General features: G+C 37.9%; 1 protein-coding gene across 3 annotated transcripts in view; it reads left to right on the top strand.

Moving 5' to 3' along the window:
- LOC113231578 overlaps window positions 1–26,399 on the top strand; it is a 216,983-nt gene that overhangs the window by 163,956 nt on the left and 26,628 nt on the right. For all 3 annotated transcript variants that reach the window (XM_026465937.1, XM_026465927.1, XM_026465948.1), the window contains 8 exons: window positions 16,619–16,849; window positions 17,304–17,432; window positions 18,280–18,397; window positions 18,521–19,198; window positions 19,333–20,906; window positions 20,989–21,131; window positions 21,726–21,920; window positions 25,708–25,837. In XM_026465937.1, coding sequence (XP_026321722.1) covers window positions 16,619–16,849; window positions 17,304–17,432; window positions 18,280–18,397; window positions 18,521–19,198; window positions 19,333–20,906; window positions 20,989–21,131; window positions 21,726–21,920; window positions 25,708–25,837 — 3,198 coding nt within the window. The remainder of the gene's footprint in view (window positions 1–16,618; window positions 16,850–17,303; window positions 17,433–18,279; window positions 18,398–18,520; window positions 19,199–19,332; window positions 20,907–20,988; window positions 21,132–21,725; window positions 21,921–25,707; window positions 25,838–26,399) is intronic.

Raw genomic sequence — 26,399 nt, 5'->3', positions numbered from 1 at the left:
GGCATTGAGCGTTGGGAATGCTTCCCTCGCCTGTCTACAGACCGTAAGGATAGTCCATGTATTATTGTGTAACGATTTTGTACCTTTGTGTATAGTTGTTCTGAACCATTGGTAGGGGAGGGACACTGTGGGTTCTGGTATGTACCTTCAGCGTCCGTCTCCGACCCTTTTCTGGCTAGTTCATCTGCTGCATCATTGCCACGTGAGCCGCTGTGTCCTTTAATCCACTGAAGAGTTACGTGGTTTTGTATACATACCTCCATGAGCACTTGATGGCATTCATAAATGAGCCCTGAGTTTATGTCATAGCTGTTCAGTGCTTGAAGTACTGACATACTGTCGGAAAGTATTCGAATGGAGTGATTCTTAACTCTTCTCGCTATGTTTGCTTCTGCCGCCTACTTGATGCCCATGCATTCAGCCTGGAATACTGTGTTGTGGTCACCAAGTGGTGTTGATGTCCTGATATTGAGGTCTTCTGAGAATACCCCAGTACCTGTTCCTGAATTTACTGCTACTAAATTCTCCTATGTTTTTATTCGCCATCGAGTCGAAAAAGTTTTTCTATGTGTTCGATTTTTGAATTTATAGTCATAACTACATTGACTTACAAATAAATGTAAGTCAATGCATAACTACGAGTTTTTCGTTTGCTTTTGCTTTAAGACTGCGCCCAGAAAAGTAATTGAAACATTTTTGCGGATGAAAATGGCATATTTTAAAAAGTCTGTCCCATGTAAGAGCCGTGGAACCGTACCATAATTTAGCTCTAACGCTAATGAGCATCCACTCCACGTTAGGTGCACAGCGGACTCGCACCCACGAGATGATATTGTGAGATTTGCTCGCACTGTTTATGTACACGCTGCGCAGACAAATGTGAATCATGTCCATACACATACTACACGTTGCATTGTTTGCTGTACTTGCAGCGCACCCCTCATTTCGTTCTTCCTCATGAAGATTATGCAATTTTATAACTTACTAACACATGCATACAGTTGTTATTGATCTTCTTAATTATTATTGCAGACAATATTTATTATTTCTTAGAATCAAATTTTTGTTTTGAAAATTGAAGACATACTCGCTAAGTGCGCTGAAGTTGAACTATTTAAAATTATACTTATCAGCTTTTTAAATATATAGGCGTGTGACACACGCCTATATATTTAAAATGTGTGATCACACTTTGGATATGTTATGTTTTCTTCGCAAATATTTTCAATTGAATGATAACAAAATGACGAACGAAACTAAATAATTAGTTCTGTTAACATTCAGCTGAAAATGTTTTGTTTTTTTTACTTAATTTTGTATTTTGTTTGTTTGTATTTTGATGTCAGTAATTAATACAAGTGCAATTTGATTGATCTCATGCTAATAGTAAAGTTTTAATTAAAGTGGAATTTTGTTGATTCAACTTGATTATTGTTTTATTTGCCTCACATGAATTATTCATTATTTTTATATGCGGGATCCCGCCAATACCGGGATCCCGCGAGATTAAACATTCTGAATTCCGCTAATACCGAGATCGAGCATGAGGTGCGGGATTGGAAGCCCTAGCGTGTGTACAAAACAATAACGCCTTCAAGATGCTGTTGGGTCTACCGAGATGGTGCAGTGCATCAGCCACATTCGCAGAAGCTCAAAAAGATGGCTTCCAAGTGAAAATGCGAAAAAAAAGTACGGCTTATGGTTCGACTAAACAACATCCTGAAAATGGTTTTTGTGTTGTTATAATGTATAATACCTACTAATCTACTGTAAGTGAAAATATTACAAACAATTTATATGCGAAATAAAGAATCTTTAATATAGAAGGTTGCTGTTTGTAACTATGTAGTGAGTATATCGTGTGAGTTGATGAAGATATCGAAGTAACTAGCGTCTGGGGCGCAGGGGCGCGAGGTAGTGATGTGAGCAAACAGCGGGGCCGGCCGTCGCGGCTAATTACCGGGGAAGGCGGTGAAGCCTGCTCTCTCTTGGAGCACTCACGTGCGCGCACCCGCACCCCACCAATACACCCTTCAACACCAAATCCACGCCCTACGCTTCTCCTAAGCCCTGTGGCTAATCTATTATTTGGTAGGACGACATAAGAAGCTTCCAGCAATTGTTAAACATGTAAATAGCTGCTTCTACAGTTCTAACAAACAATGCAATAAAAATCGCAATCTATTTCAAGGAGTTCTATGCGCAGCACGTCAACACTTAATGCTTTAGAGGTCGTAACGCGAGTTTCCATTAGCACCTGGCCGTCACAGTGAGCATGATTAATCTAATTTATCCGTTTGATGCGGTAATTACACTCTCGGGATAAGCAACGAACGGCGGCGGCGGAAGGGAAGGCATTCTTTCGACCTGTCGCGTAACGTCCCGTAACCCCCGCTCGTGCCGGCAACGTCATTCACGTAATGATTTACAATACATTAATGTTTAGTACTTTCTAAAGAACAGTTTTATTCTTTTTTCTAACGGATCAAAAGCGTTCGCATAATGGGTGGGTTTATTGTGATCGCAAAAAACACCGTCTGAATATTCATGAAAGTAAATCCAAGGTTTTTAAGCTACATTGGTGCAGTATTACTTTTAAGAAAACTGAATTTAACATTCAACCGTATTTGTCGTTCATCGGTTTTAATTAAAACTAATTTGAGGGGTTACCGTTGCGATGGCTCCGAGATGAATCTTACGCCCGACTAGTAACTAGGGGAGGAATTGACATTCCCGTCGTCTTCCCCCTTTCTTCCCCTCTGCACGCAGATAATTAACTGCAGATACGTACCCATACAGCAAGGGTATGGAATCAAATTTTACCGACTGGTTTTTAAAGAGCGGTCGGGTCGGGGTGGTTTCGAGTGCGGCGCTACACTGATAGGGTTGGACAATTTGTAGGGGAGGCTAGGTAAACGACCGTGATTATATTGATTTTTAAAACGACATCTCTTTCAACCTTTTTGGCACCCTTGCAGCTTAATGGTTAAATAATTTTACTACGATTTTGTGTATTGTTGGAGCTTCTGAAATAGGGGCGTCAGGGCACAAAATTGATAGGCGACCTTCTTAAAGGAAGGCTATTCAACGTAAGACTACACTTTGAAGTGTATTCAGATTTAAACCGCCACATCAGGATAATCTTCTTGTATATGTTACCCTATGATGAAATTTGCATATTTATGGCGTTTCGGATTACTCGCTTTGTTTATGTGCCGATTGTCGATAAAAAGACTGTGTCGTCGCCGGTTCACAGCAGCCCCTGCGCATTGTCCGCGGAATTAACGCAGCACAGCCGTTACCAGACGTATAAATCATTCGACTAATGCTGTAGCATCCGGCGCGTCTCTACCATTGTGCAGCCGTGACGCGCGACTCCGACTGCGGCGCAACATTTGCTTATGTTCGACACAGTATAGTAGTCGGCACCCTCGCCGCCATGGCAACGACAGGCAGGAAGAAGGGCGGCAGTGGGGTAATTTATTAATTCGCACGAATTGTTTTTGAAGCAGTACGTACAATCTCGTTTTGTCTGGTTGGGGCTGAATGTATATCTACTTAAAAGCCACCTACAGTAACATTATACGAGTCCCCTTTGTTGTCAAAGTTCAAATTGCATTGACAATATTTTATTATTATTATTATGATACCAAGCGACGGGACGAACAAGTCATGCACCTGGTGGCAAGAGACACGCCTGTCCATAACAATCGGCTAACAATTGGTACTGCAACTGTTAGCAAAGCTTTGAATCGCGTAGTTCTGAGGGGCACTGCACTGCCCTGAGACATAAGTTGACAAGTCCTATGTGCCTGTAATTTCAGCAGCACCTTTATACAACAAATTAATTATTAAAACTGAAAACCTGCAAAGTAGGTATCATTCTAATCACACTTTAATTTTTTAACCCATACGGCTTAAAATTGGAATTCGGAAGAACCATCTCCACGTTCGCGTAAAGTCAGACATACTATAGTATCTACATCTACAACAAATAAATCACGTAATTACATTTCCTTAGAGGCAAGAAAACGGACGTCTGGTATTCCATTGGGGCTGTGGCTGTTACAAGATTTTGGGTGCCCTGAATGACATTAACTCTGTTACTCAATTTCTTGCTCTCGTACATTTGTGAATTGGGTTGTAATTTTGTTTCATAGAACAAATCAAACCTTCTTGATATCCCAGATTTCAACTTCAGGTAAGATGAAGATAGAATAAATAATAATTACAACCGTAACGAAATAGTCAACCTGACCAACAAGTGATTTTGAATTTATGAAAATACCTTTTGTAACTACTGATTTTGCGTACAAATCATCCACATTTATTCAATATAATTTTAACGTATAACATAAACAAACGTTGCATCATTCAATTGCAAATAAAAACAGTACTTTGAATAAATAACTTTCGACTTAAAAAATTTTTGTAACCAATTTATTAGTTGTGATTTATAAATAAACATTACTTTAAGCATTACATTATTACTTCCTGTCAAACTCAAAAGTTATTCAATAGCATTAATATAAAGTAATCATTTGTTTAGATTCGTTGGCCTAGATTATATATTTTTTTATATATATAAATAAATACTATACAACAACACATACGTTGCTCTTGTCCTAAAGTAAGTAACTAAAGCGCTTGTGTTACGGAAATCAGAAACAACGACGACGGTGCCACAAACACCCAGACCTGACACTATATGGAAAAGTAAGTTTTTCTACCTTGACCCGGCCGGGGATCGAACCCGGAACCTCAGAGATGGCGACATCATGACAACCGGTGTACAAGCTACTCAACCACGGAGGTCGTCAATATGTAATAACAATATTTATTTATTTCACTTACAAAATATTTCACTTAGTTAAGTGTGAAAAATTTCGTCCAGGGAAGTACTGCCACCTTATCTATTTCTGCCGCCAAGCAGTAGAGTATACATTGCTGCGTTCCGGTTTTGAAGGGTAACGGGGTGCTGGTGAAAGTACAGGCACATTGGACTTGTCAACTTATGTCTCAGGGTGTCGGGCGCTGCGGCAGTGCCCCTCACATCTTCGTGACTTAATAAAGCTCAAAGTGGCACTGCAACTGGCGATGGGTTTATCATCACGCGCACGATCGTTCGTCCCGTCACTTAGTTATTATAAAAAATAACAAACGCAGCTTAAAAGCTAATGAAATCTATGTGACATAATGAAATTTCGTGAATATTATTATTGTGTACGTATTTATTTATGTATGTCACGTTTATGTAGGTGTATATTTAAGTCATATTTATATTTACATTTAAATTTTAATAACTTATTACAATAATTAGTCCCGCAGACGATAAGCTCTGTTAGTATATATAGATAGTTCTAGATATAAGCTCACTTTTGTATATGTCCTTTGTAATGTGTATTTTTAATGTAGTTTCTTTGTGCAGTAAAGAATTATGATTATGATTAAAACGTTTAGATTATCAACGACTCCATAAATTAACCATAACGGTTTCCAATCTCGTTTACCAAAAGTTTATTTACTTCCAAAAGTACTAACTTGGAGTTTTTATTAATACTCCATTTTATCGCGGCACTTTCATTGAGTGTCCACTTTAAAGTGGACGATTTACAATGCTAACAATTGTTGGCAAAAGTTTACGGACAAGAGCATAGTTTTTCGTGGCGCTTCGTCTGGCTCGCGAGATCGATAACTGCACTCAGCAATCTTACCGTCGCCGCTGCGACTGTTTCTTCGTGTTCTATAAAAGTTTCGAAGTTGGTCTTTGTGACAATTAAATATGTAATACTTTCATTACCCTTTGCTGTTTTTATTCGACTTCGAAATAAGGAGCAGGTTCTTATTTCGGCTGTATTTTTTTATGAACCGATTTTGACGATTCTTTTTTCTTTTTTTTCTTTTCAGTGATCCCGTTTAAATTAGAAGAAAATATTCCACCTCTAAGTGTGGCAAACTAGGAGATGAATTTGGTTTCGCGCACTTTCCGGTGACCGATTGTTAACTTTATAGTTTCGGTTTCAGAAAAAATAAGCAAAGTTTTAAGTGGGTTCATTTAAAAAAAATATATGTGAGATCGTGTTGCTTATTTATTTAATTTTATTTAAAAATCATAATTTTTTGCAACACCAATTTTATTATTATAGAATAAATGCGCATTTGACCTCCTGATGGAGGTGCACGATGTTCACGATGGAGCATGCACGCCCGAACAATGCCTATTCACTCTCGCATTGAAAAGGCCCAAGTTACAGCTTTTTTACGAGATCAAGCGACAGGACGAACAAGTCGCCCAACAGGTCGTAAGTGACACGCCTGTCCATAACAGTTCCAGTACCACTCAGTGCTTTAAATCACAAAGATTTGAGGGGCCACCGCCACTGCACCCGACATGTTGACAAATCCCATATGCCTGTAATTTCACCAGCACTCCTACCCGTCATAATCGGAACGCAGTAATGCTCTTATTACTGATTGGGGCAGGAACAAGTAATGTTTATCACAAGGAACTCTACTGCTACCAATAGCTTTCAGGGAATAAGTTTGCAGGCAAGGAATTCCACGGCTCAAACTAGGGAATTCCCTGCACTGTGAATACCAGAGCAACGAAAACCACTCTGGGACACTACCCAGAACACCCAGACTAGAACTAGATTAGTAAAGTTGATTGCATGACTTGATCTTACCGGGAATTGATACCGGGACCTTTTCATTTGATACCCAAACCGTGCAAACCGTTGGGCCGCCGAGTTTGTCGATCATAAAGTACAGAAACCTTTTTCAGTAATATTTTCAATCAATAAAAGAATATGTATTTGTTTATCATACAAAAACAATAAAACACATACACGAGTCTAATTACATTTGCATACACAAACCTTCATGTCAGTACGTGGGAACCGTAAATTAAACTGAGTTATGATGTTACGGTTGAATGGCCAAATTAAAACTGGCCACAAATTATAGATTACGTCCCCTCCGGTGGCGACATGGTTACCATCCCAATGACCGTCTCGCGCTCGCGCGCAGCCGCAACACAATAATTTAGGGTGTAAAAAACACCTCCCTTTACCAAGATTAGACAGCAACGACCTTTATAATTATTATTAAACGGTAGCATCATCTATTGTATTCTTATTATCCGTGATTATAATACTATTATTGAGCAAATCATCCAATATTATTGTGAAGTCAGAATGCGATACGCGCTAGTTTTTAAACGAAGACTTTTTTGTAGCAGTATAGCACCTTGTCAAAGAGTGCAACCAGTGAAGTACTGCCACCATACCTACATATTTCTGCCGTCAGGTAGTAATGTGAGCATTACTGCGTTCCGGTTTTGAAGGGTAAGTGTGCTGGTGAAGTTACAGGCACATGGGACTTGTCAACTTAGTTAGTAGTAACTTGTCTCAGAGTGATGGGCCTCAGACTTTTACGATTTAAAGTTCTGAGTGGCACTGCAACTGTTATGAACAGTCGTGTCGTTTGCCATCAGGCGCATGACTTGTTCGTTCCATCACTTAATATCATAAAAAAAGACTCAGTTTGCAAAATATAATAAATTAATTCCTTAATAATAATTATCTTTTAATAAAATTTAACAGATATGCCATGTAATGTAATGTGAAATTCATTATTGATTTATACCTAAATAAAGAAACGTTTTATTTTATTATTTATTTATTATTACATGACAACTGAAGACTACATTATTATTGTATTATCATAGAACAACAGCTTCGACACAGACTTAACGTAACTTTCGCTAAAAATATGATGACATGCTTTGACCAAACTTGCATGGATAGATTACCTAACTTGCTAATCAATGGCGCTCGTGTCAAAACATGGCCAACCTACCACATTTATAATGCCGCATATACATATAACATTTGTAAGCATATTTACCCTACATACTTATCTTTAAATCTAAGTTTTCTTTTCATCTGTAATGTACTTTGTAAGTGTTAGTTAGTGTAATTTATAAGTTATTAACATATCTGGAATCAGTTGGAGGTCTACAATCCCCTATAAGCGGTTTTTTTTGTATCTTATTTACTCTCAGTTTTCTTGTTAAACGAAATCAGCGTAATTGACATTTTTCATATAAAAAAAACTTTAGGCCTGACGTTTATAAAACGAACTTAGACTTCGATTAAGCAATGGTGCTAAGCAAGTTTTTCGTATTTATGAAACGAACTGTGCTTAAGTTTAAGCAAGAAATTACGAAGTAAATTTAAAGTTTAATTTCATTTCATGATTAAACTTCGGCAAAGCTTGTTTTGTAAATACAAAAAACCTGCTTAGCTCGCCATGTTTGCTTAGTCCAAGCAAAGGTGCCAATAGCTCAAAAGTTACCAAAATGCATTAGTTACGATAAGAAGGGCAGTATCGTATACTTACGACAGTGACCTGAATACATGACTACCAACTTAAAAAACACTAATCAAATTCACTACGCGACATTATTATGTAGTACAAAGTTAAAAATATGAAATTGCAAACTTTTCTACTTCCTAATTTAAGAACCTACGAAATTTCCCCGTGTTTCTAAACGTTCCCAATGCGAATTTCCTTCAGCAACAGAGAAAACGTAACGGACGGACGATACGAAGCTCGATCTTAAATACAGTTGATTTATAGCTATAGTTGATTTATTTCAGCGGAACACATCGCTCCAGAGTTGAAAAGTTCAATATTGACTCGCAAAATTGCTTTAAGCCATCGGAACTGATCATAGTAAATCCTTACTGCGATCGTCAACCTTATATCTCAGCTGAAGAAGGATGAAATTAAACTTATAACTGGACTACCAAGGTGTTGTTGCCACTGGCCGCACTTATTGGCGTGTCCCCAGCTTACTAAATGATTGATCTAATTTTCCTTTAAAAATATTCCGATGCTGTGACAAGGAAACCACAAATGGGTTTGTTGTGAATTAGTTTTTATAACTAGACTTCGATTTATCGGAGTTCACGCCTGGGAAATCAAGCGAATACTATTTAGCAACAATGCCAAAATCAATATCTGTAATCTGACATTAGGGACTAATAGATACAAATAGTCGAACATTGGCAGAAATGATTCAAAACAGCTACAACTGGGGGAAGCTGCACAACTATTATTATTAACAAAATTGCTCTGTTTTTGTGAGTATTCATGCGAAGAAATTAATGATAGTAAGTTGGATCAAACGACTGATACTGGGAATCTTTTCTTGCGAGCAAAATTAGTCTGCAATAGTAACTTATGCGGCTGTATTAGATACCTTGTTCCAATTTTCTGCTCCCGCGCTAAAGTAACGACACTGTAGAGAAAACTAACTTCTATTAGATGGCCAGTTTCCGTTTTAGAGATTCGAAAGCACTTTCGAGGAGATTTCTTGGATAAGACGCACACTTGCTTTTCGGTCACGTGCTTCTGTTTTCATTATGACCAATGTATCATGATGTTATTAAATCGCGATATATATCAACAATGAACAAAGTTTGCAAACAAAAAAGCTTCTGCAAAATTCTTGGAAAAGTAAGTTCTCTGATGATTTTATATACCTATACTCGAATAAGTATCGGAGAATTAACAACTCTACTTCCTTCGTGTTCTGAAAGTCGTTTAAATCTTTAACTCACACTGAACAACACTGAAGCAGGAAACACCGAGCATCAACTAATTGGCCAAGTTTCTCGTAGTTTAAAAACTAGCTGGATTCCCAACATTACCAACTACCTGCGAACTATCCGCGAATTTGGATCTTTAGGATTGCGGCTAGAATTAAAGTGAAGTCCGGGATCCAAACAATCCACTTACTATACTATAAAATGACCTATAACAAGCCGGAAACTAAAACCCGGTTTACTAATCGTTTAATCAACCTTGCTGATTGATCTTCAACATTTTTCACCTCGAGAGTCTGTATTACATAAGCTCACGTCAGTCAGTTGTTTCCAAGTACTAAGGCGTCCACAAGTCAATGCCCCGGGGGGTACCGGGAGTTTATGCACTTCCGCCTCGCTACACTCATTTCCGCATAAATAGTACCTGTCGTCGCGCGAAGATGTACTTGGAGGCCTACGAAACGTAGAGCTATGAAACAAAACTTCGATATAAAAATACAAATCCAAATGTTTGTTACACATTAATACATAGCGCTAAAAAATGCGATACTTTGTTTATTACGTACACTAGGCGTTTAGATAATTACGAGAACAATATTTTCTGGAATCACTTCACATTTATGCCTTATTATATTTATATACCTGCTAATAAATAATTGAAGTAGATAAATTATATACTTGGTAATAAATCCACATATGAAAAGTTATAATTTTGCGGATGTGACCTTCATACATATGAAATAGAAGAATAAAACTTCTAGACTAGTCCGACAATTGAGTAAAGGAATAAACAAGTTGTTAAACGAACGTCATGTAACTAATAAACTCAAGGAAGAAGGAACACAATCCGCAGTTCCCCTGAAGATTCCAGGTGAAGGAGTGTGGGTGATATAAAACAAAGGCGGCACGCACATGGCGTCAGGAGACGGCCGCGGGCGCGGGCGCGGGCACGCCACTCATACTGAGTGCTCTGCTTTGTGGCTGGCTGGCAGCGATACAATGTCATACCCAGCGGCACTCAACCTCTTGCACGCACCATACCCCTCGAGAACTACATTTGCGCGGTCGAAGTTATTGTCCAACCCAAGAGTCAGAAAGTAACGAGGCGCCTCTAAAGTCAATAAGGTTTTTAAGCGACTTCAAAAAACGAGGCAGTTCTGATTTTGACTGTATTTTTTTCTATGTTACGGGATTACTCTGACATTTGAGAACCGATTTCGATGATTCTTTTTTGTCGGATAGTAGTGGTCCCATTTAAATTTGAAGTAATTACTCCACCTCTAAGCGTAGCTAATTAGGGGATAAATCTAGTTTATTGGATTTCACCCACTTTGCGTTAAGTAATTTCAATAAAACCTGGCAAATAGATTTAATTTAGGAAATGAAACTGTTTTTCCGGTTATAATTGACTCGTCAGTCAACCGTGACCATGGGATCTATAAAGGGCCCGAAACGTCGGTTTGTTTGAAAAAACAAATATACGCGATTTAAATCCGGAAAAACAGTTCCATTTCCTATGTGTAACAATCGCGAAAACCTAAGAACTCGATAAATGGATTTAATTCCACAAACTTTCGAGGCCGGATTTTTTTAAATAAAATAATTATAATTATTAATCAACAATTAAGAAAAGTACTTTCCTATATTTTTTAAATCGCATAATGATGATTAAAATTATATTTTTAACTATTCCTTTAAATTTATAATTAATAAAAAAATTTATTCATATATGTATTTTTTTATAAACATCAGAAGTACGTAGGTAATTATTATTAATTGTGATACAAAAACCTATTTTAGTTTTACTGTGCACTGCCCCCAGTCATCTAGTACAAGTACATTGTGCATACATTACATTGAATATTAAGTTGTAGTTATAAAGTAATCGAAAGTATCAGCAAACGCCGTTAATTTAGTTTTAGGGTGAGATACAATGACTTGACACGCCAAGAGATTGCGAGGTGCCTGTGTATGGAAAATTGTGCAGAAACACGGGTGGGTTTCTTCATAAGCTTGATTTAATAGTACAATAGTAGTATATAATATTCAATTGGAATTCTCAATATGTCGTCTAGCGAGCAGCCACTCAAAGATGTGAAAGTAGTAAACCCAACGATACGCGAAGATCGACTCGATATTGCTTTGCTGGTAATATGCTGTTATGGGAAACTTATTGTACCTACTAGACAAAGTGCCGGAGTCTCTGTAATAAAAGTATGCATGAGACATTACTTCTCCAGCTTACATATATCTACCGAGAGACTTTACTACAGAGCCTCAGACATGATCAGAAATGTGACGTTGGAAACCGACATAATTATAGTCGAACTTATCATACAAACGTACACAGATTATAATATGTTTTTTTTATAATACCAAGTGACGAACAAGTCGTGCGCCTGTCCATAACAGCTGTAGTTCCAATCAGAGCTTTAAATAACAAAGATCTGAGGAGCACTGCTACTGCGCCCGTCACTTTGAGACATAAGTTGACAAGTCCACTGTCCACTGTCCACCATTACCTTACCCTACTTACCTTACCCTTACCTTAATCTATTTACCTTACCGTTACTTAAAAAATAGGTATTTTTACGAGACTTGTAAAATAATTTATCATCCTAAACTAAATTAACGCAAAATTCACAGTATTTGAGACATAAGTAAACATACTTTCAAAATTTCCACACAAAAAGAAGTTCTATTTACGAGCTCCTCCGGAAAAGATCTGAGATCATTACTGCAGTGAACACTAATGAACGTCTCGATGGAGGACAGATCGCCGGAGGAGACAAGTCATGCTGCAGTGAGGACCTCGATCCTTGACTTTTTATCATACACAAGACTATTTTTAACCTCAGACGTAAAAAGAGGGGTTTGAAGTCTTTGTCTATCTACTTTAATAGTAGAAATTGCTTGTGGCGATAATGGCAGCCTTTCCTAGTACTTCATTGTATGTGTCTCACAAGAGCAGTGTTTCATACATTAAATTCTTGTAATAATTCCTAACAAGTGCAGTATTTTATATACATTCAATTCATGTAATAATTCCTATTGTTAGTAATGTTTCTACTTGTCTTTAGTTAAAATTTAATTTAATATATTAGTAATTTTGTGCCATCTCAACTTAAAAAAGTCGTTCCAACTGAAAACCAGCGTTACAGCAGGCGAGCTGTGACATAATGCTGAGTTGAATCCGTTTCAGCTTATAGTCATATTATCTAATCATTAATTAGTTTTGTTTTGTTGTTTGAGTCTTCAAAAGCTGAATAAACCTATCTTTCTTTCTTTTTAAACATAAAAATGTTTGTCTGGTATCTTAGCTCCCAAAAGAAAGAACTGATCTCAAGCGTTTTTTTTATTCTTATTTGAATGTTAATTTAATCGGGATGGTTTGATGAATGTTCAATTGTATAAATATCATCAGCTCTTTTCCCATACAGTGTAGGAATTTCAATGTTAAGATGTATTTTTATTTTTCTTCCACTTATCTGAGCGATTTGAAATTTGATATACTTTGGGAATTCGATGACTTGACAATAATATGATAACCTTGATGTGATTCTGTAACCAGAACAGTCTGCAGACTATCCAATTCCTCAACTACTTACAAATAGAATTTTCGTTTGCGTGGACTCATTAATTGATCTCGATGAGTTGTTAGCTTATAGATTATAATGACTTTTCGAAATACTGTTTTATATTGGAGGGCTTGTTAATAATTTTTTTTATACGAAAAATCTTTTTTATGAATCTATTTTATAAGCATTATTGCGTTCTGGTTTGAAAGGGTAAGGGTGAGGGTGAAATTACGGGCACATGGGACTGGTCAATTTATGCCTCAGGGTGACGGGCGCAGTGACAGTGACCCTAATTTCTTTGCGATTTAAAGCTCTGAGTGGGACTGCAACTGTTATTGATAGGCATGTCGTTTACCACCAGGTGCATGACTTGCTCGCCCCGTCACTTGGTATTATTTAAAAAAAAAATTAAAAATAAAGTCATTAAAATATAGAATTCCGTCGTCGATAGTGTACGAATATCGTACAATATCGACGACGGATTAATAAGCTAAAATGTTTTACAAATTACGAAATATTTTGTCATAGTTTTAGCGGTTCATAAAATGTCCACTCGTGTTTTATGAGGTGAAGAGTCGTCGCTCTGTTTATCTTATAACATACCCGCTCGTTCGGGAAAGCAATAAAACTCATGTTAGTTTTCAGCGCTATAAACGAAGTTCGCCAGTTTCGAAACTTTATTCTTGGAGCTGTAAATAAATTTGTCATGAATGAACCGCACAGTTTATTGAGCAAATATAGAGCAGTCTGTAGCACTCGCTGAGAGGTTATCGAGAGACGGCGCTAGAGCGGGCGTCTCTTCTTTCAAAAGGGTTGCTTTGTGCCTCCCACTAGCACCACTTTGCACTGAGGACACGCTGCCTTAACATAATGAATTCTCTCAGTCTTTCGGCCAAGCTAACAGAGCATATTTCAAGTGCTTTATGAACTTTCTTGAAGATACCTTTCGCGTTTATCGCTTTGACATTTTAGACAAATTCTCGGTCTAACTTATTTATTAGGTAATACATAAAGATGAGTATTCAAACGCCATTAACGAATTCCCACATTCAAGAAAGAACAAAGGCAAGAAGAGATTTATGCAATCACAATTACACAAGTAAGAAAAGAGAGGAAAGAAAACAAAAATAAATATAAAAACAAATACTCAAAATGTGAAATCATCGCTAGTCGCGTGTCAACGACGTTTGGTCATTTCCCTCATAGCTGCGTCTGTGTTTGAAAACAACAAGTCCAATTCTGAATTACGTATATAATAATGCATTAGTGAAACTGCTTTTTCTTGCATGTTGGCGCACCTTTTTGTAAAAATACTTTTAAAAAATTATGGCGGACGTCGCTAATGTCAAATTATCAAAATTAATCTCAGTAAAACTTTTTCTCCAAACCTCTACACATCTGGCGGAATCTTACCTTTACAGACATTGACTTACAAATAAATGGACGACGGGTCTAATACAAAAACCACGAAAAAAAATGTCCCAAGTCAACCTATTTAAACGTAGTGACATGTAAAGGAATATGAAAAAGCTAAAACGTTGAATTTAAATTGTAATGTCATCGCAGTACTGTCTAATTTTGCTTGCTTCGCTGTCAGTCGAACAAACGAAGACTAAAGCGTGAATGACGCTCTGTATACGATTTTAACGCCCTATAAGTTCAGACACTTTTTAGCGCGGACCCGACGTCCATATGATTGTAAGTCAATGTTTGCAGAAGACATTTGGATGACAACGCTCTAGACCTACAGTTTGTAATAAAATACATTTATGGACGATTTTAGACTTAATTTCACATTGGTTTGTAAGCCGTGGTAGCTTAAAGATTTGACCTACCGCCTCTCAAACACAGGCCGTGAGTTCGAATCCGGGCACGCACCTCTGAGTTACTCGGAATTTAATTTAATTTCAAATACGCCACAAGCTTTTCGTTGAAGTAACACATCGTGATGAAACCTGCACGTGAAAGAAGGTTCACAACCCTCGGAAAACGTGTTGAGTCCCCGACCCGCATTGGACCAGCATGGTATACCTAAACCTTCGATATATAAACTTCGATAATTTATGCAAAATTAAATTTAAAACAACACTTTACTTACTTTTGTAACAATAGTGAAAAAATAGAATGGTTTGTTTTAAAATAAGACATAACTGGTTGACAACTGGAAATGACTTTACCATCTCAGCCACCTGTGATCGCGGGACCTGTACAAGGCGAGAAACGTTGGTTTGTGTGAAACAAAATATACGTGATTTAAAATCCCAAAAAAAATTGTTTAGTTTCCTATGTGTAACAATAGCGAAAAACCTACGAATTCGATAAAAAAAAACAGATAAAATATATGAATGGTCGCGCAACAACCCAGTGATGCCCTCTTATATATTTTAACAGGGCTGATAATGTCACGTGTGTTAAAACATGCGGTTTAGAATAGTTGCTTATTAGATAGCAACGTTCACTCACTTTTATCGAATTTATTTACTTAATAATACTGAAAGGTTCTCTCAGAGGATTCCCTTTTCAAAGCTCTGCTGACCTTTTGGTAAAATATTTTTGCTTCTGGTAACGAATAGAAAGGCTCTACCCTTTTACCTGTTAATGTCAGAGCGGATTATAAATAACCTTAATATTACGTTATCAGCTTATTTGTATCACACCGTTAACCTTTTATACAAAATTTTAAAACTAATAGAACTCACTACTAGTAATACTATGAAGTCTCGTAAAAAGTTTCCATTAAAATTAATAATCACTCTATAAATTTTTTTCCAATTGAATTTCACGATGTATTATCTATATCTCCACTAATTTGTTATAATTATTAATACGAAGATTACGTGTATAAATACACAAAAAAAAGATCAGACAGGACGTGAACCCGCGACGACCGTAGCGTGCGTAGCGTAGCGTGTATGTCGATCAATAGTATATTGTACAACAAGTGCATAAAACGCAACATTTTACCAGAGACGAGTATTTTGGATACTTAAGTCGAGGGTAAAATAGGTTATATAAGCGAGTTATACACTATGCTGTTTACTTCGATTGCGGGAAAATTAAACAGCAATATTACAAAAAACGATTATTTAATTAAAATTGAATGAATAATTATAACAATTACACATATTTAATGTGACTTTTTTTATTTTATGCACTAGAGCCTAAAATCCTATTTCATGCACTAGCGCATAAAATCCTATTTTATGCAGCCTGTACCCAGCATAAATACGAACTTTAAGAGCACGAGAAGTGAAAATGAATTTTTCTTTGTGTTCGATCTTTGTATTAATAATTATAACTCACTCTATATTTAATTAAATCGCACCCCTTCAATTCTCTAACCCTTCTGCATTTTCTCTTCTTTATATTGTTAAGCACGCCCAGCTTAATTAAATATCTTATGGAGATTTTTTGCATGATTTTCAGCGGGTGTGACGATGTGCAGCGCTCCCTGGAGCTGCTGGATCAGGTGTTGAGCGAATACGACGAGGGCGAGCCGCGGTCGTTGGAGGCGCGCGCGTTACCCGCAGTCGCCATCGCCACGCCGGCAACCCCAGCAACTCCCGCGACCCCTGCCACGCCCGCCACAGACGACGACTCGCCACTTGCCGGACACACTTCCGAGGACGATGGATATATGAGCATGAACGGCAGAAGGTACATTTTTTTTATGATAGCAAGTGACGGAACTAACAAGTCGTGCTTTAAATCGCAAAGATCGGAGGGGCACTGCTACAGCGCCCGCTACCTTGAGGCATAACCTGACAAGTCCCATGTGCCTGTAATTTCACCAGTATAATTTTGCATCTCCGTTGTGGCCCTCAACGTTAAAGGTAGTGACTAACACAAATTACTCTCTCGAACTATATTAGTCAGCTAACTCTATTTTTACAGACATTGGCAATTAGGTGTTGAAAGAAGAACTAATCCAGCCAGCCCACGTAACAAATGCAAAAGATTTTGAATATAATCTGCCACGCTTCAGGCATAAGAGAATTATCAAATGCCGATTGCTGTGCTTTGGGAAATCAGTGCTACGGAAATAACTCAAACATTCAATCGTTCAATAGGCGTATACCCAATCAATCAATATTCATTTCCTCAATTTCAGAGCCAAGTTCGCGCTGGGTTTCCGTCCGACGGAAGAGCGCGAGGAGGCTTCGCCACCCGACCCGCCATCGCCGCGGTCGCCGCCGCCGCCCGAGGAAGCGGAACGCATCATTTCTACACTCTTACCAAAGTAAATATCATACACACGTAACTTCACCATTTTCAAATTGCGTTACAAGCTAATAATCAAAACAAATGTGACCAATATGGAGGAGGAAGACATTTTAATAATAGAATACTTTATAAAATCACTTCTTTATTAAGTATATGGTATTTAAAGGCGCCAGTAAGGCTTGATGGTTCCAATCAAAATCGAGTATACCAATTTAAATGTTTTGGGCATTATGTTACTAACGACTAACAGACCCATATAGAAAGAGAACGTAGGTCAATGGTAATATCCTGTCACGTAGTTTCACTCGATGTAGCAAGCAAGTAAAAATCACTATTTTCGAAGCCTACTGCCAATCGTTCTACATGAGCAGCCTTTGGTTCAGTTATACCCTACTTAGTGCCCTACGAGCCCAATACAATAATGGGTTTAGAATGTTGATGGGGCTGCCCCGCTTTTGCAGTGCGTCTACTATATTGCGGAAGCGCGGATTGATTGATGGTTCCAAGGCCATTATCCACAAAAAACAGCTTCATTGCTCGGCAGACTTAAGGAGCAACACCAAACACCATTTTACACATTATTATCATACCTGATAGATATGACCTGCCCATTTTGAAATCGTTTCATTCGAGTCCTGATCGAATAGTCTAACAAGAGTCTAATGGACCGGGATGCAAGTGAGAGATAGTGGCCTACCACTTTTTATAATTTAATTTTTGTGTAACTTTTTGTACCTACTATTTATTATTATGACCACTAACCTACTAAGTATTTAAATTATTTTTGTAAGTTTGTTAACACAATTGGACTTAAAAAAGTAGTTGTCTGAATAAATAATTATATTATCATTAATTAATTTCAGAGTATCTCCATCAAATTCAGCCAAACGCACCCTGTCTATAGAACAGCGTGAAGCAGAAGAGAAGCTAGACTCCATTATAAGTGTTAATGGAATCACAACAGCTACTCAAACCACATTTGTAAGTATTAATTTTATACAGTTCTCAAACAAATTTAACCTAAGGTAATGAAGTAATGAAGGTAATGAAGTCAACAAAGCAAAGTATTATGAGTTAAAATTATTATTTATTTCACTATTTCAGCCTAAGACGAGACATCAGCGTCCGTACGGATGGGAAAAGGATGGCGACACGAATGTATTTCAACTGCAGCAACCTCCAGTATCGCACCATCGCTTCGCGTCGCTGCAGCATGGCGCGCGGCCGCCAGACACCACGGCCGCTTGGTTGCCGCCACGCCATCCATCTGGCCCTAAGCGTTCACCTAGTCTTGAGAATCCACCTGTTTTCCCTTTTCTGGGCTTTTCCAGTGAATTCAGCGACAAGCCATACAATGAGCACCCTGTCACCATATACCCCGGACCCAACATTCTATATGGCCGACAGTCACATTCACCGACATACAATATTCCAAAATTGTCGCCATCAAACACCAAGAGTTCAGAAAGAAATAATGTCATGCGTGACGCTATTTCCGATGGCGAAATGTTATCACCAAAAGCTAAAATTCCTCCGCGAACTCTCGCTGGATCTATGGAAAGACATAGAGAAGTGTGTAGAGGATCGTTGGAGGACATGTCGGAGAATTATAAGATGAGAGGATCAAGAAGCAACGACGACGAGCACTTTTCAGACGACTCTCTAGAAGAATCGTTCCCCCCGCCGCCGCCAGCAGTAACTACACCTTCGAAACTCAATTCCATAGCTTGGGAAGTGTCACTCGATGGTGATGACCCTCTTCTCACTCCAGGAAGCACAAAGGTTTATATATATAGTTATATAAAAAAATTTATATAGTTAGTTAGTTATCTAAAAAAATAGTTTTCTAAAAAAATAAAAAATAAAATTTGACTGAGATGAACACCCCAATTAAATATCTTATTGTCAAATTTCAGGTTATCGGCAGACGAAGAAGAAAATCAGGTGACCAGTCTAATTCCAGCACAAGTTCTATACCGCAACGAGTAGACGACGACTGGGGAGATGAAAATTGGCCTCCACCTCCACCTTTCACACAGTGCGAGCCCTTAGCCTCTCCAACTTCCGACGTGGACGGTGACAATCGTCGAACACCACAGGACTTAGCCAGTGGAACCTATGTTATCAGAAAGGGGAAAAATCGGAAACAACTACCAAGTTTCAATAAAACTACGAACAGCAAATCGAATGCAACAAACTTATTGCAAAATCATAGCCTAAATAGAAGTATAGACACGGACAAATCAATCGATGGATCCAGTATATCAATAAGTGGATCCGGATCTGTCGGATCCTACAACTCGAGACCGAGCTCCGATTTGAGTTTACCTCAATCCCGATACAGCGTGGACTTAAACTCACGACTAAGTCGCGAACTTAATACACCTAATTCTAGATATAGTATAGATCTCTGTACACCGAATTCAAGGTTGAGCAAAGAAATGCTGTCTCCTAAATCTAGACTTAGCTTAGATCTTAATAATGGACAGGATAGATACATAAGTCAAGAATATTTCGGTCATAGTCCTAAGAGTAAAAAGATTTCTAATGATAAGAGTACCCATTCTTCTAAAAGCAATATTGTCCAAAATAAGCTATCGCCTCAAAACAGGTTTTCAGATTTTAAAAAGTACTCTTCAACGTTTGATAACATACAATCTTTGATTAAAGAAGGTAAAGTTGAGGAAACTCCTCAACTGGAATGCAATGAAACTGTTAACGAACTATCTGCAATACCGCCAAGTATGGTGCGAGTAGTATCGTTACCTAGCCTGGGCGCTGATGAGAGCACCAGTGCAAGCCGACAAGCCCTGATCACCACAGTTGAGGAAGAGGAAGACCAAGAAAGTGGCGAGCCAGAATCAAGCGGTGAAACCTCACCACTGCGCAAAATTGAAAATAACATTAACGCTATACTAAGTCAAGGTCGGGACCAAAAGCATTTTACCCCATATATACCTAAAGACTGGAATATCCATAAGGATGAATACTGTGATGAAATATCGAAAGATATATTAGAAAACAATTTCCGTTATAGTTCTAGAGAGAGACAGAAACGCCACGATATCCAAAAATCATCAAGTCATAATGAAATTCAGAATCAACGATCGATAGAGCGCCGAGAACGATCATCGTCGGGCAGACGAACAAATAGTATGCATAAGTCCACTAGCGCCAAGGATGTGCCAGTAAGCCTAATGCGTCAACCGTCGTCGTCCGACTCTGCGGTGTCTAGCGGTGGTGACTTCCCATTGAATGTGCAGATAGTAGAGCATTCGTACAGACACCACCCTCTCCCGCCATCACCAAACTTAGGTCATGAAATGGGGCCTTTACCGCAAACGCCAGAATCACCAAAATTCCCCCCACTGCCGCCTTCACCAGTACAGGAGGTAGAAGACGAGTACACCGAAATTGTGCAATCTTCAGATAAACGCCATCCAAAAAAGACCGATAGCTTGCCGACACCAGTCATGGACGCCAGAAGAAGGTAAGTCGCATTAAGAAAGACAAATTTGAATATAACTGATTTATAAATTAAGTGCCTTTACTAATTTTATATAATTAATCAGGCCCTTAGAACCCCCTGCGGTGCCCCCGCATCGCGACACAACCAACAGCTTGAAGACGCGGTCCATGGAAACAAGCTACAACAAAAACAGAAGGAGCAGTAATTTCAAGAGCGGCTCCACCGACAGAAGAACGTTGCCTACAGGTAATAACACATCACCCGAGATATACTTAGTACTAGTACAGCTCCTTGTAAATTAGTTCGCCCAGGAAAGTGCTGCCACCTTACCTATTGCTTCGCCAAGCGACAATGCTGACATTTCAGTTTTGTAGGCTAAGAGCGTGCTCATCAACTCATGTCTCAGGGTGACGCAGTAGCAGTACTCCTCAGTTCTTTGCTATTTAAAGCTCTGAATAGCAATGCATCTGTTATGGAAAGGCGTGTCGGTTACTACCAGGCGCACGACTTGTTCGTCCCATCGTTTGGTATTATGAAAGAAATTATTTACTCCATAGTAGCTTGAAAAAAAAACAAATTCCAAACAACTGGCATTTACCTAGATGTATCTTTGATCAAGTAAAGTCACATTTTATTTAGACACCTTCATGCAAAACCGAGGTGACACCGGTTACAAAACCGAGATGACTCCGATTGCAAAACTAACCTGATATAAATGCGACCGTCCCAAGACTTTGGCAGAAGCTGGCCCAAGTCCCGGTACAATATAACGTGAGATAAAATATCTACCGTTATGACCTTATGACTATATTCCGACTAACGAAACATGTCGTGTTTCAGATATGGGAGTGAGTGGTGCCCGTCGAAGAACGTTGCAACGGCAAAACCGCGACGTACCAAGAGGGGCGCTGCAAACATCAGCTAGTCTACCCGAGACGCCTGTCTTCGCTAGAGGTTGCGATGTACCCAGGACTCCTCCACGCAACTCCACTGGACCGCCCCGAAATAACACCATGAACTCAATACAGTCAATAGGTAGGACATGGTTATGTTATTCGTATTCGTAAATCACTCGAGCACAAGAGTGTTACCTATAGGCACAGGGTAGGTGCCTAGGCACACTTATAAAAAAATCGGTTGGCAATAAAAAAATTATTTAATAATCAATTTAAATAAATAAAACATCCAGTAAAGATAAACTAAGTAATTGTACATAACGACGGTAAACAGGCAATAACATGTCAAAAATCAACCGTAATCCTCCGGTGTTAGCATTAAGTCAACGTCAATTATGGTAACATCAAATATACTACACTGGTAACAGAAGACCGGCAAAAATTTGTCGAAATAACTCGCAAGGCCCACATCTTGATGTAATATACATAATAGTAACTTTTTTTGTCTCCTTTGGGACAGGCTAAAGCGTCTAATTACTGCCAGATCTTAGATTGTAATTTTTCTTCAATGTTTAATTTTTTGCGGAAAATCAATCCTTGATTTAATATGATTATATAATAACATCGAGTATATAACCAGAAATAGAGACGAAATAAGGGCCATATATTCCTGGTAACACATTAGCGATACAGCTCTTATAAATATCAACTCACGTTTGCACTGAAATATAGACAGGCCAACTACTGACCTGTGTGTACGTCTCCGTATATTCCAAAAAATATTCTGTATTTATTGTAATAAAGATAATATCTCTAACAATGCCATGCTGTTCCATTCGGTGGTGTGGGAAAAACAGCAAAACATCTAATTACAAAACAAACGGAATCACATTTCATCGGTAATTAAATATGTAATTTTGCAATTTTCGTCCATTATAGCAAAGCTCAAGTTAACTGGTCGATTTGAAGTGAAACAGTTGACGACACCCGTCAATTGTTTCGAACTCGGGCTAGCCAATCGGAGCGCAGTTGTCACAGTAATGATATGGCAAAATAGTTTTCAAACAAATTAAATGACATTTCGTCTCTATTTCTGGTTATATACTCGATGTATAATAAATAACACCCTGACGGACACATAAACATACATTTATATATATATATTCATAAAATAAAAATATGTATCGAATGAAAAGACGAATGAAAACTTTTTAGATTTATTTGAATGGAAAAGTAGAAACTTGAAAAAAATCAAATTTAAAAATGGAATGACTGAATCGTGAGACAAATGACTATTAAAATAGCCTCTAAAAAAATTCGTTACGTCACAGATGAGAGTTAAGGTATTATTCTTACTAGCATAATTAGCGTGTTATTACAAGGGTGAATAATACTTAAATTTGAATGTTGTCAAATTCTTTTATCACTACCAACTGAATCATAATTCAAAATATTTTCCTCACTGTAATATCAATAACATCAACCGAGAAGGCCGCTCAAATTGTGGCATCAGTGCGACAGGGCTTAGATCAACTATTGAACTTGGTATTTAAATGTGAATCAGGCCATGATTTCTTGACAATGTAGAAGGTTAATGGAGACAAGTTTTTTTTCAAAGATGTTGTACCGGTAAAACATGAGTGAGAATCCTACGCCATTGTGAACTTTAGCACGAACCATAAGAAAGATGATTGAACGAGAATGATCCATTCCAGAACAACAAATGGTTCAAAATTATCTAGCTAACATACGAGCTCTTAATGTTTGCACGTGATCACGTAATAATAATATAATAATAAATAGGCTCGGAAATGTTTACTGATGAGTGTAGGACATGTTTAAATGGCGCGGATGGTCGCAGAAGAGTAATTGTCGACGTGAGTAGCGCGTTCCTTTTGAAGGCGGATCGTGTATAGCTAGGGGTGGCGTATAGATGGATGCGTAAATAAGTTATATATTCCGTTATAAGAATAATCTCGGTGCTGAGTACTAAAAAAAACCGACCTCAAAAGTTCGAAGAATTACATCTATTTGCCAAGTTTTATTGAAATTGGTTACCGAAAAATGCGCGAAACCGGATTCATCCCCTAGTTTGCCACCCTTAGAGACGGAAATTTTCTTCAAATTTAAAAGAGACTAATACTGAGGTACCCTCTTTCTTACAAAAAAAAATCATCAAAATCGGTTCACAAATACCGCGGCGAGTTATCGCGTAACATACATGCAAAAAAATACAGTCGAATTGAGAACCTCATTTTTTGAAGTCGGTTAAAAAATTCTTCACTTTTCTCTTTTTTTTTCAATTCATGAAACCCAATTTGAAATTAAATAGATTTCTTAGTTAGCCATTCGAAAAAATAGTTTCATTTCCAATGTGTGGCTGCACCATACTCCATTGGTTCAGCTCGGGTCTTAGCCTCCAATACGAGTTGGCGCCAGCGCGCCCTATCATGATGACACGGTGTCCTCCAGCTCCTGGTTTTTTCGGATCCTCTAGCTACCATCTTCCCTCCCAAAATCATACGCAAGATTTCTCTTTCGCCGACAAGAAGCTTATTCTCTTCTCTCTGAGTTAGCGTCGAAGCTTCGCAACCATCCATGTATTAAAATCGGTCGTATGACATTTTTATAGACACGAATCTTACTACCGGCACTTAGGGTCGTATTCCAGAACTGTACTCATTGCTCAAGTCAGGATTTGAGCAGACTTGAGTATGGTTTTAAGCACTGGAAATACGACCCTAATGGCAAGGACTTGAGTATGATTTCTAGTGCTTTGAATCATACTCACGTCTTGACTTGAGCATTGAGTAGAGTTCTAGAATACGACCCTTAATCTTGGACACCAATATTCGTGAAGAGATGCCGCACGTATTAAAGCTCCCTGAATGTGTGGCAATGAATAGCAGAAATTAAAAAAGGAAATAGGTAAAACCTAACAACTCCTTAGACTTTTGTTCCATCTATTGTTTTATTCCACAAAAAATTTACTAACATTATAAACCAGTCATTACGTTGTGATTTAAACCTTTCTCCTGAAAATTTATAATTTTGCAGAATTGGCCTTATTGTACCAAAGGCGCAATATATTAATTGGTGTTGAGTCACTACTCATGAAAAGTAGCGAAATATTGTGAATGATAAATATGAAGAAATCTCTAGTTCCCAACAATTTTTTTACACATTTTTCTCAAGAGAATCTATTTTATGAATAAGTAATCAATTCGAAGAACTAAAGTAATTTCAATAATCACTTAATAACACAAAATAAAAGTACACACGCCAGCACATCAAGCTACACATTGACGTATCTTGTTCCGTTGCACTGGAAACAATTTTCTAACAAAAATGTGTAGTGTGATGTGCCATTGTCCGTACAAGCAAGAATAAGGTGTAGATTCAGAACGCATCCGAAGATAAACTTTTTCTTTTATTTTAAAAAGCTGATGTTTTTTAGTTCAAATGTTTTTCTTTCGTCTACCATTTTTCTCGCTGTAGTGAGGTGAAAAGTTGTGTGTTTCGCTCGGCAGCAAAGTTGTTTTGTGTCTCGTGCAATACAAGCCCTAGCGTCAAACAACAACGTTACAACCTCGCATTACAAATAACTCTTGTACAATAGATAATAAAGGTGTCTGTATAGCCGTTATAATTTTACTATGCAAAATAAGCTATTCCTAATGAAAAACAAATAAATTTCTTTTTTTTTATAACAACTGAAAGATTCTTGTTCTAATGGAATTCGAAAACACTCTGGGACTTGCAGTGTTTTGGTTTGCCACGACAGTACTGAAGTGCAGCAGTTTTTCTTATTTTTCTTTTTTCACTTTTTTTACACAATTTCTCTTTGACGTTATTCCGTCGCTATACTTTCATAAAAAGTAATCTTATGTTTTCTGTCTTTATGTAAAGCTATGTATTGTATACAGGAAGCAGTGCTACATTAGGAGGTTATGGACGAGGATCAATTATGGGCCCCGCGGCAGGCGTGTGCACCGGCGCTGACTTACTGCGACTTGGAGGCCCCGCCCGGGGGTGGTATCCACGGCAGAGGCATCGGTACGTAACAGTTTTTTATCTATTAGACTAATAGTTTACTATAGATTTAGAAAAATAACAATAATTACTAAATTAGACAAGCGAAAAGCGGGTGCTTTATTTACGATTTAAAACAATTATAAACATGGTAAAAGAAACGGAAGTAAACCATTATACACAATCTCTATACAATGATTTAAAAAACTTATAACTAGTAACACTCTTTATTACACTTCTAACATTAATGCTCTGGCCACACAGCGGCGGCCGCGGAAGCGTTCCGGGCGCGGGAATTATTGTAATATATGAGTTCATATGAACCCGCCACACTGAAGCGCCAGCACGCGTTTCAGTGTGTAAAAATATCATTTGATATACTTTTTATTTTATATATATAAATTAAAAACTCACAAATTATACCCTAGGGCTTTCTTCTCTGCCGCCAACTGTAACTCACATTGTATAGACAGAAAGTTATACATAAAAAGCACTCAGTTCTAACGCTTTCTTGACTAAAGCTCGACGCGAACCAAATGTTTATTATCCAAGAATGTAAAAAATAAAATTATCAAAAATAAAATAC

This window comes from Hyposmocoma kahamanoa, unplaced genomic scaffold (genome assembly GCF_003589595.1).
Source record: "Hyposmocoma kahamanoa isolate Upper Pololo Valley unplaced genomic scaffold, ASM358959v1 102, whole genome shotgun sequence".
Classification (NCBI taxonomy): Eukaryota; Metazoa; Arthropoda; class Insecta; order Lepidoptera; family Cosmopterigidae; genus Hyposmocoma; species Hyposmocoma kahamanoa.
Note: the sequence above shows the minus strand (reverse complement) of the source record. Positions and strands in the feature narration are given on the sequence as shown.